The sequence below is a fragment of the Myotis myotis genome, unplaced genomic scaffold, assembly GCF_014108235.1.
Source record: "Myotis myotis isolate mMyoMyo1 unplaced genomic scaffold, mMyoMyo1.p scaffold_m19_p_10, whole genome shotgun sequence".
In the NCBI taxonomy this organism is placed as follows: Eukaryota; Metazoa; Chordata; class Mammalia; order Chiroptera; family Vespertilionidae; genus Myotis; species Myotis myotis.
In genome coordinates, this window is record NW_023416314.1 from 17,356,668 (window position 1) to 17,368,668 (window position 12,001).

The window sequence follows — 12,001 nt, forward strand, 5'->3', positions numbered from 1 at the left end:
ATGCAATGTAATGTGTGCCTGGAGGTGGGTAACATAGCAACCGCATCTCCAGACAATGGGGGGCTCTGTGTCCTGACTGCAATGATCTGCCTCTGCCCCACTGGGGCCACCTCCATTTGTCACTCCATTTACAGCTCTGATAGCTCCTATTGATCACTGGCTGCTGACTACTGAGTTTGCTGTATGCCTTCCACTACAGAATAAACGCCCAGAAGCCATTTCTTCATCTCATTTTCTGTTCCCCACAGGACTTATCCTCTGTGATAGCAACAGCCCAATTGATATGTCTTCGTGGACTGGTCGAATTTTTGTATTATAAATGCTTTCAAAGATTCCCAGTGGAAAGAGGCTTTGGATATTTGTCCCTTGTGTAAAAATAATTCCAAAGGCGTATAAATCCATGAATTTTTCTTTTTAAATCCCCAGGTAAGGGGAAGGAGGGAGGATGGTTAATGGGAAAAGGAAAGAGAGAGGGATTATATCGGGGCTGGAGAGCACTTCTGAAGGTTGAGTGTGGTGATGGTATCACAGGTGCATACTTAGGACAAAACCCTTCAAACTGTACATTTTAAGTATGTGCGACTTATTATATGTCAATTGTACCTCACTAAAGCTGTTCAAATAATGCAGGGGATACAGAGAAAATTGAGAGAGAAAGTGTCTTGGGGGCAAGAAGGCAACACAAAAAAGGAGGATGCCAAACAGAGAGGGAGAGTCTGCCTGTTAGAGCCTCGAATGCTACACTCCTTAGGGGCCTTCCCAGGAGGGGCACTAGAGTTATTTCAATATCTGAAAACTAGAGGCCCGGTGCACAAAAATTTGTGCACTCGGGGGGAAGGCGGGGGAGGTCCCTCAGCCTGGCCTGTGCCCTCTCGCAGTCTGGGACCCCTCGGGAGATAACACCCTGCTGGCTTAGGCCTGCTCCCGGGTGGCAGAGGGCAGGCCCAATCCCTAGGTGCAGCCCCTGGTCGGGCTCAGAGCAGGGCCAATTGGGGAGTTGGGGAGCCGCCCCCTGTCATGCACAGAGCAGGGCCCATCAGGGGGGTTGGGGAGCTCCCCCCTGTCACACACAGAGCAGGGCCCATCATGGGGTTGGGGAGCTCCCCCTGTCACGCACAGAGCAGGGCCCATCAGAGGGTTGAGGAGCTCGCCCTTGTCACTCACAGAGTAGGGCCGATAGGGGAGTTGGGGCACCGCCCCCTGTCACAGACAGAGCAGGGCGGATCAGGGGGTTGGGGTGCCGCCACTGTCACACTCAGGGCAGGGCCGATGGGGAGGTTATGGCTCTACCCTGTCACACACAGAGCAGGACCCATGGGGGGCGGGGGGGCGCGCCGCACCCTGTCACACACAGAGCCGCAGGGCGATCAGGGGGTTGGGGAGCTCCCCCGTATCAGGCACAGAGCAGGGCTGATCAGGAGGTTGGGGCGCCTTCCCCTGTCATGAACAGAGCAGGGTGGATAGGGAGGTTGTGGCCCCGCCCCCTGTCACACACAGAGCCGCAGGGCGATCAGGGGGTTTGGGCGCTGCCCCCTGTCATGCTGATCCTGGTGCCGGGAGTCTTCGTGGCTCCGCTGATCCCGGTGCTGGGAGGCAAATTACCCTTTTACTATATAGGCTAGAGGCCTGGTGCATGGGTGGGGCTGGCTGGTTTTCCCTGAAGGGTGTCCTGGATCATGGTGGGGGGCCCCACTTGGGTGCCTGGCCAGCCTGGGTAAGGGGATGATGGCTGTTTGCAGCTGGTCACACACCCTTCAGGGTGGGGGTCCCCACTGGGGTGCCTGGCCAGTCTGGGTGAGGGGCTGAGGGCTGTTTTCAGGCTGGCGGGTGACTGAAGCTCCCAACCGCTCTTTTTTTCTTTTTTTTTTTATTCTGGGCCAGCTTTAGCTCTGGCTCCAGCTCTGAGGCCTCTGCTGCAGAAAGCAGGTATCTGGTTTGTTTGGGTTCTATAATCGAAACAATGTATAACTCCAGCTCTGAGATCCTGGCTCGCTGAAAGCAGGTTTCTGGGGTTTTGTTTAGCTTCTATATTTGTTACAATGTTTCAAACTGCAGGCTCAGAGGCCGGCAAGGCAGGTGGGGAACGCTGGTTTCCTCCGTCACCGAAGCAAGCAAGCCTCATGTTAGTTTCAAGCTGCCTGGCTGCCAGCCGCCATCTTGGCTGGCAGTTAATTTGCATATCGCCCTGATTAGCCAATGGGAAGGGTAGTGGTCGTACGCTAATTACCATGTTTCTCTTTTATTAGATAGGATAGACTTGTCAAAGTAGACAGCTATGAGACAAACTCCCAGAACCCAGTTCCCTTAAGCCAGCAAGCAGCCCTCTACCATCTAGTCTATACAGCAATAAATGTCGGCCACTTCTGTCAGATCAAATCGTTATTTTCTTATACTACCAGTCAACCACTGAGCGTTACCTGAGCATGTCAAATACACATTGGGTTGCATTTTACTGATCATGTTGCTCTGTGTTGAAACGCTTACAGCCGACCTGATATCTCCAACTTCCCCATCCCAAACCCTTTAATATCTTACTAGACAAAACAATTCCATCACTCTCTTGTGTACTGACAGGGAGACTTTATAGCAGTGCCATTTCATGTGGTTGGTGGGTCCCAATAAATGTGAAAAATACAGAAAGCATAAATAAGCATTTCATTTTTTTTTTTTTACAGCAATTTGAAATTGCAAAATGCAAGCATATGCTTTTGTGTTTTACAAAGACATTGGTCCATGATGGATTGGAAAAAAAAATTGTTCCTTCAACATGAAGAGTATGAGAATGGTGCTGTAGGGCATATGTGATTTGAAATAGAGAGTTAATTTAGCCAGACTGGTCCCACTTAGTGACAAGTATCATTCAGAAAGGATCCTTGTTAAACAATTCTGACTGGCTTTTTATTTATTTTTGTGAGATAAACTTTCTTAGTGTGAGGCAATTATCATCATGCTCTATTGGGTCTGATGCTTATTTCCTAACCTCAAGAAGCAAAGGGTGCAGTGTGACATTACACAGTTGCCAGTTTTATTCCTGGAAACTGAGAAAACACAGAAGTCAATGAAATGATGCAGTTGGAAGGGAACACTTATCACAGTCACCAGGATGATTCATTCTGAAAAAGTCTTTGATTTTTAATTTTCCACCAAACTTTAAATTGAGATTAGATATCACAATAAATTCTAAAACTAAATTCATGTTACCCCACCATTAGCAAAAGGTTATAAGTTCCAAGTTCAACAATATAAACTTAGAGATGCCGGTGGTGAGACGTGAAAAAGCTTCCTTTCTGTGGCGGTGATGGTGGCTGAGCTGACTAAATATCATACATTGTAAGGAATTTCCATCTCTACTTAATGGAACACTAACCAAGTCACATCTCGTGGAAACAGAACGTTAACCATAGAGACATTAGGTTGTGTTTTTGTGACTCACGTTTCTCCTGGACGTAAAGGTAGCCTTCCATCGTCCACTGGCTGGGTGGTCTGTAATCTTGGTTGGCAGATTTCATCCTTTGCATCAACCGCTCTACCTCTTGTCGAGTACTTTCAAAATTATTCCTTGTCTTGAGTAAATAAAGATAACAGATTCAGTCTTTCTTTCCTACCTGTTTTGAGGAACTCAGAACCAAAAGTTTCAAAACTGCAAATTATGCAAAGGATAACTTCAATTCTTTAGCACTACTCACCCACCTCCATGACATGCTATGCTGAGTCCTATGGCTGATATTGAATGGCTTTAGTGAAACTTCTGCATGGTTCTCAATCTCAATCTGTGTGTATGTGTGTGTGTGTGTGTGTGTGTGTGTGTGCACATTCGCGCGCATGCATGTTATATGTTTCTTCCCATTTCCCACTCTAATATTATTACTCAGTGGCCAATTATAGCATTTTAAATTATGTAATATTTACTCAAGATAATTTTATAACACTAATGCCTAAGGTTAAAAAGCAGATACACAGGGACTTATATTTTTTTGGAGGGGAATAAAAACAAATTAAATTCACATATTTTTAAATATGTAGCACTTATTGAAAACAAAGTTCATTGCCCTTGTTTCAAATACTTTTGGAGAAACATTGCTTAGCTTGGTTTCCAGAAATCCCAACATAGTTATCATGAGGTCAGTATATAAACTAACTCATAAAAAAGGATAGGTTTGCAAGAAATAGTTTATTCACATTACAGCAAATTTACTTAAGGTAAAACATGTTTTGTAATCAAACCACACTATCTCAACAATACACATTCAGAAACATAAAAATCATCACTGCCTAACTTAAGACTTTGCTATGGCCCGTAATAAAATAACTGAATTTTCTTAATTACCACTTTTGCTACTTTTCTCTTTCCAACATAAGGATCACAATTTTTTTTTTTTCCTATTCCTTACCTGTTGCCAAGTCCCAGGAATCTTAAGTTAATCACACTTAATATGAAGGTAAGTCATAAAAATATTTTAACTATAATAATTGTCTCTTTTAATATTTACTGAAAAAGCCCAAATGCATTCCATATTGAAAAACAATGGAATGAATTGCATATGAAATCAATTCTGCAAGAAAATCTAGGTTAAATAAAAAACTAAAACTCAAAACAAAAGTAGAATAAGTCCAATCCAATTACATATTGCTCTTGGGACCCTCCAACTCAATAGCTCTATTTATTGGACATATTCACAATGGCAAAACTCAGATAAACAGTGAAGGCCAAGTTTTTTACCAAAAATTCAGTGAGAGCTTTCCGATTTATTTTAGCTTCAGAGTACTAGACAGGGTTTTAGAAATAACTTCTCACTTATACAAAACCCTGAACAACTGGAAGGTCATTATTTGTCAGGCTTTGACAATAAGAAAATGTATTAGCTAATTTTTTAATGGGGCGTTCAGCAGCTATGTCATTTTATAACTATGTAATCAGATATCAAAAGGATTGATTAGACACCTTTACAAGAATAAAGCCTGACAGAAATAGATAAGATGTTTGTAAATAATTCTTACTTAAGCTTTAAAACAGCTGCGTTTGAATATTTCAAACCATGTTCAAATTTTATTGTTTGAAAGTAATAAACATCAGATATATTATATGTAACTTCATACATAGATGGGGCATCATAATGACACAATACAACCTTCCTTTCATAAATAAATGCTGCCCTCTCAGAAAATAAAACATACCTAAGTTCACCCAGTTAAGTAATGAGAACACTGGGTATAGGCAAAAGTTTCCAAATGTCCAGGCGTCTACATCTCAGCAGTATTTATTTTATAATAAATATTTCCTTGTATACATTTTCCTAATATTAGATTGGCTCTTTCCTGCTGTACTTTCAACCAATAGCTAGAAATCAAAACATTTTAAAATAAATTTATAATGTGGCTTTTCTAAATCAATGAGGTTTTACTGTATTAGATAAGGTTTGGAAAGACTCCCCGGTTTAGCCTGGTTTGAACCTAGTTGCGCTATGATCATCCAATTCACTAAGGAGGCAGTGAGAACAGGTATAGCCTTACATTCTGCAAGTTGAACTGCAGCTGTTGTTTATATGGTGCAAATTCCTGGGCGAGTTCATATCCCTCGTGGTAAAAAGTAAACAAACCCTGAAGGAATGACAAAAGCTGCAAAAATAAAAAGATAAAAAAGAAAGCATGAAAACGTGTTTTAAAAAACATGGACATCAAACATAATAAACTGGGGAAATGTCATTTCATTCTAAACCCTCAGCTAATAAGTTTTCAATCTCTTTGGCAAAGCCCACACTAAAATTACGGATGTGAAACAGAACCCACGAAAGCCAATTTTTAATTCCTTTTTAGTAGACAGTGATTTAAATTTTTTGGCTTGTCAGGGACAGCTGTCATATTAACTACTTGAATATTCAAATGCATTGACTATCGAGGAGAGACCATTAATGGGGAGAGAATCCAAAGACACGTAGCTCCTGCCCCAGAAGAGCTTCTAACCGGAGCGGGGAGGTAAGACATGCAGATGCGAGGAAAACCAAAGCAGTGAGTTACGGATCAGAGACACCCAACAGGAGTTAGGGTTTGGCCAGATGAAATGAAGGGAAAATTCACAAGGTGGCAGTACTGACCTGGGTATTGAAGAGACATTTTCGCAAGGAGTGGGAAGAAGGCTAACCAGGGAAGAGGGGAGCAAACGCAGGGAGGCAGATACAGATCTTTCATATGAAAATTAAAGAAAAATCCTCTCTAGAAAAGCACAATTCCTATGATCTTAGCCTTCTTATGTGCTTATTTACAATGTTCTTATTCTTGCAGTAAGAGTGGCTCTCCATGCAATTACAGGACACAATTGTTGATAAGTTATAACTGGAAAATAACTCAATTTTTTTTTGTCATTTAATTCACTGCTTCCCCCCCCCACCCCCCCCCACCCCCAGACTTGTCCACCAATTCAATTTCTTCCTCAGCTTCTTCTAACAATAAAATTGAAAATATTTTTGAAGCCCCGGCCAGGTAGCTCAGTTGGTTAGAGCATCATCCCCATATGCCAAGGTTGTAGGTTAGATGCCAGGTCAGGGCACATATAAGAAGCAGCCATACAAGAATACATCAGTAAGTGGAACAACAAATCCATGTTTCTCTCTCTTTCTCCCTCCCTCCCTCCCTCCCTCCCTCCCTCCCTCCCTCCCTCCCTCCCTCCCTCCCTTCCTCCCCTCCTCTTTATCAATAAATAAAATAAATAAATAAAATATTTAATCAATAAATAAAATATTTTTTAAAAATTAAAAATATTTTTGAGAAGTGACTAATGATTTTCTAATTCAAATAGCATAGTATATCTGTAAGCTATTATTTTAAATTGAGGAAAAAACAATTTTACATCAACTGAAAATTAACAAAACTAAATACTCAATAGATTATCCTTTATTAAAGAGTTGATATAATATTTCTCAAATTAACCAGTAACTTAAAAAGAACTGTAGCTTATGAAATGGGACTACAAAATACCTTTAATTAATTGGGGCTTGGATGTGTAGGTTTACAGGTTTTCAGAGACAAAATAAGAAAATACTTTTGAGGTATAAAGAAAACACTGGTGTTCTAAATATCCAAATAATAGGTAATGAAGTTGTTAAAAGGAGTGTAGCTTCATGTTTTATAATTAGTCCAAATTTAAACTGTCTTATGAACTGAATGCAACACAATGAAAACGCTATTCTAATATTATCCTAAGGACAAAGAATTCAATTAAACATAAAAAAGATACTTTAAGAATATCTGCAATAAATTTTCCTAGAGAACACCCAATTCCCCAATATCCATCTAAATAAATAAGTCTTTTGGCATCTTCTAGCAGATTTCAGATGCACTACATAGCAGATAAATATATTTTAATCTTACAATACATGCATAACACCCACGAGGGAATGTACAATCCTTAGAAAAGTACAGAAAAATTACATTCAAAGAATCGCCCACCTTTTCCTTTTGTTTCATATCTACTTTGGAAATAGGTTTGGAGAAAGTATGATAATGGCAGCATGCATGAAATAACTGCCTCTAGATGGTAGCAAAATTAAAAGTTTTTTTTAGGTTTGAATATATACTAGCTCATTTTATCTGAAACAAATTCCATGATGCTAAAGTAAGGGGAACTTTATAAGACAGCCTGAATCTTTAAGAATTGCATTTCCCACATGTCATTTTCTTTGTTCAATCTGCCTGAATGGGTACAGTTGTATGGAAAAGACTTGTGTCTCAGCTTGCCTTAAACAAATCCTGACCTTTAATATAATAAAAATAACAACAACAACAACAACAACTACAGACGACTAGATAGATTAGGTTTTAAGATTAAGAAAGTAACTTTTATCATCAGGAGAAAGTCAAGTAGCACTTTATTATTCCCAAGAATTTTAGAATCAAATTAGATTTTGTCATTCCAGTAACCTGACCAAATGTGGAAATTGATACTGCATTACATAGATAAGTAATCATTTAGAAAAACCCTTTACAACTCAGCAAAAGAATGAATATTCAAAATTTCCCAGTCCATTAATCATCAGGTTTCAAGCCTTAAAGGCTCAGAGTTGCCAGTGATACTGTGAATGGCAGAGAAAAGTGAGAAAAGGGGTTGGGAAGGGAGGAACTCCAAAGCAACTGATGCAGGAATTCCAGATGACTGTTGACCAAACTGAGCAGAATAGGTGGGATGTAAAGGCTCTTATACTGATGTGATTCATTCCTTATCTCCTAAGAAATTAATCACCGAAAAGCCCAACAAATCCACTAATACACACACACACACACACACACACACACACACACACACACATTATATACTAGAACTAATAAGTTCAGCAAAGTTACAGGATACAAAAATCAACTATATTTGTATACACTTGCAATGAATAACCTGAAAATGCAATTTAAAAACAATCCCATTCACAATAGCTTCAAAAAGAATAAAATACTTAGGAATGAATTCTTTACAAAGAAGTACAAAATTCATAATTTGCAAAGTACAAAATGCTGTTGAAAGGTCTTAAAGAGGGTCTATGTAAAAGGAAAATATTTCATGTTCATGGATGGGAAGACAATATTGTTAAGAGGGCAATATTCCCCAAATTGATGTGCAGATGTAATGAAATCCCTGTCAGAAGCCCAGCTGACTTCTTTATAATAATGGATAAGCTGAGTCTAAAATCCATATGGAATAGCAACAAACCTAAATCAGTCAAACTAATGTTGAAAAGATGAAAAAAGTAGTTTATTTTCGAACTTAATGCAATGCAATAGTAATCAACTGTGCGATACTAGTTCAATGACAGTCCTATAAACAATGAAAGAGAATTGGAAGAGAGTCTAGAACAGCCGTGGGCAAACTACGGCCCGCGGGCAGGATCCGGCCCGTATGAAATGAATAAAACTAAAAAAAAAGAAGACCGTACCCTTTTATGTAATGATGTTTACTTTGAATTTATATTAGTTCACACAAACACTCCATCCATGCTTTTGTTCTCGCCCTCCGGTCCAGTTTAAGAACCCATTGTGGCCCTCGAGTCAAAAAGTTTGCCCACCCCTGGTCTAGAAATAAACCCACATATCTCTGGTGAACTTATTTCCAACAAGGGTACCAAGACGATAAAATGAATCAAGAATAGTCTTTTCAATCAGTGATTCTTGGACCACTGGATAGACAAATGTAAAAGAATGAAGTTGAATGCCTACTTCACACCATCAATCAACATGAACTAAAAATGGGCACAATGTATGCATGCTATGTGAATTACATCCCAGTAATACTGTTGTAACATAAAATAAAAATAAACACTTCCCATATGCAAAGCACCGGCATGCTCTAGAAGAAATAAAAATCGTATGTATTCCTCTACATTTGCCCACTGAAACGCCTGAGAAGATTGGGAAAGTAGGGCAAGGCAAGGAGGCATCCATTCTCACAAGTGCCGGGCCTTTTAAGCCTGCAGCCTCCGCTGTTCCTTACTTGGAGGAAACTTAGAGGGAAATATCTTAAAGGATAGCCTCAAAACGACTATGAAGTATTTTAACTCTAACACATATATATTCAGAGGAGTTTACTGAGAAGAAATGAGGGGGTATCAAAACCTAACCAAATAAATGAGGAATGTGAAGAGAAAAGAGGGCCAAGGGTAGAAAGAGGTTGGTCAGCTGTGGCCTGGGCTGACAACGTGTAAAGCAGGATGATGAAAGAAGGACGGAAGAACAAATGAATAGACAGAGATGTAACGGATTCAATTCCATTTAAAAAGCTAAAACTCTGAAGTTGTGGCTATATAACACTGCCTCAGCGGTGAAGAACCATTGGAGCTCCTGAAGGCGGATTTCTACACATTCGAAGGGATGACATTCAGATGAGGATGACATTCAGATGAAGTGGCCGGACAGAACCTTCTGTGGGAAAGGGACAGAAGCACTGAGCGATAAAGTCAGCTTATCTCTTTGGATCAGTAGGAAAGAAGAAGGCAATGCAGGCAACAAGGTAATTAAAGCCCAGCTGAAGCTACGTTCGGACCAAGCCTTCCCATGATGGATTTCTGAAATGAAGTTCAAGGGGATGAGTCAGCCAAACAAATAAAATGTATTTTTCTTACTTTTCCAAAATTCTATTAACTGTCTAACTACTACTGTAAATTGCAGATGTTTTAATAACAGGAACTAGAACTAAATAAAAGGGCTAGCACAGATTTTATTTTAAGGTATATGACCTAAAGAGAGATCTGTTGTTTCATTTTTATACGATGAATGCTCTTAGATTTTCAGCAGGATTGAAATTTAACCTTTAGTCCTACAGAGCTTTTTAAAAACTGACATTGTCTAATTTGCTCACTTTGATTTACCTTTAAATTAAATTTTCTATATGAAAGCTATCCAATCATATTGAAAAAGAACACAAAAAGATTTAACTTTCAAACCTGCAGATGTAGTTCATTGTTTAAAAATATGTAAATGTCCCCTTTTTTCCATGTTTGGGCATTTTCCCCCGAGCTTTTCCTTGAAATAATGACCCTGTATGAATATTTATTTCTGATACTACCTATATGTTCTGCTGAAGTTTTGGGTCTTGATATTAATTGAAACAGTGTAAAATAATCTCAAATGCTCATCATAAAGAAAGTTATTTAATGCATATCACCAGGAGTATTTATATTATCTACTTGTTACCTTACAATCTCTGAGATAAGACACATCCCAGGGGTATTTTGCTTTACTCTAGTCCTTGATAAATAAATCTGGGCTAACTGGAATAGACTGCTAGATTTGTGCAATGTGAACAGTGATGCAACAGGAATTGGATTTCTGCAGAACAAAAACTGCAAAGATATTGAAGTATCCTCATGTGTTTTTATGTCTGTCGCTCCTGGGAGCTTTGTTTTTGAAATTTTAAAAACTCTTTTCCTCCAAATTAATTTGTAAATGCATAACCTAAAGAGCAAATGCCCATGTTTCATTGCTCCCAATCCTATTCTTCTCATTATTGAAATGGAAATTAAGTAAAACCCCACGGAAGAGATTTTGCAGCTAGAAATGAAAACGAGACTAAACTGACAGTACTGTTTGGTTTGGCCAGACATTCTAATAGGAAAAACACAGCAGCCAAGAAAATATTTTGGAAGGAAGACAGATTTAAACATCGATTTTGACTGTGGTGTCACAGGAAAGGCATGCATTACAGAAGGCTTCAGACCGTCCCAGTTTGGGAGACGGTAGAGAGAAGGAAGAAAACTCGTTTCAACAGGTGGACAGTTTCCACTCCTCTTACGTGTATGATGGCAGCAGTTCACAAATTCTTACCATTCCTTCTGTCACCTGTGAGCACACGATTTTACAGCCTTCCCCTTAGAGACCTGATGTCACAGGGCAGAATGGTCTAGCTCCCTGTTCCCAGATAGGATGGGCCATGAACAGAAGCTCTGATGGGAAAATGGGCTCCCTGCATGCCCCCCAGAAGCGGGAGAGAGGGATCCAGATGGAGAGGGATGACTGCAGGCGTAAAGGGGTCATTCCAGGTGAGGAAGAACCGTGCGGCACATGAGCACAGTATGTGAAGGCAATGGGAACGGGAAAGGAAGGAGTATGAAGGAAAACTGTAAGAACGAAGGGGGTACTCCAGCAGTTTACTGTCAAGAAGAGCTAAAATTTGGAAATCCCAAGAGGCCATCCCCCAGGAGGAAGCCTTCTAGCGAGTAGAGGGGCCTTCAAAAGCCTGGTAGGATTGGAGGCAGAACTTAGTCCATGAGAAGGGAGTAGTCATGCTCAGTACTGGTTATCTACCCAGCCTAGGGGCTGCTAGGCTGACCAGCTACCATGAACCTCAGATGAGCTTCAGAAGGCCGTCGGAGAAAAGTTGAATCAGATCCTCAAAGCATCAACTAAACAGGGGTTACCAAGTCATTCCAAGGGGTTTAAGGACTAAGCTGTTCGGCAATCAGAACTTGAGCTTAAGGCTGCTATCTCAAACAAGAGGTAAAAGTTAATTCCCGGGGCCTGCGTGTGG

General features: G+C 40.2%; 1 protein-coding gene across 9 annotated transcripts in view; it reads right to left on the reverse strand.

The window, feature by feature from the left end:
- The window catches only part of ARHGAP42 (Rho GTPase activating protein 42), a 252,176-nt gene that overhangs the window by 47,769 nt on the left and 192,406 nt on the right, over window positions 1-12,001 (reverse strand). For all 9 annotated transcript variants that reach the window (XM_036324613.1, XM_036324610.1, XM_036324609.1 and 6 more), the window contains 2 exons: window positions 5,512-5,616; window positions 3,434-3,563 (listed from right to left, as the gene is read on the reverse strand). In XM_036324613.1, coding sequence (XP_036180506.1) covers window positions 3,434-3,563; window positions 5,512-5,616 — 235 coding nt within the window. The remainder of the gene's footprint in view (window positions 1-3,433; window positions 3,564-5,511; window positions 5,617-12,001) is intronic.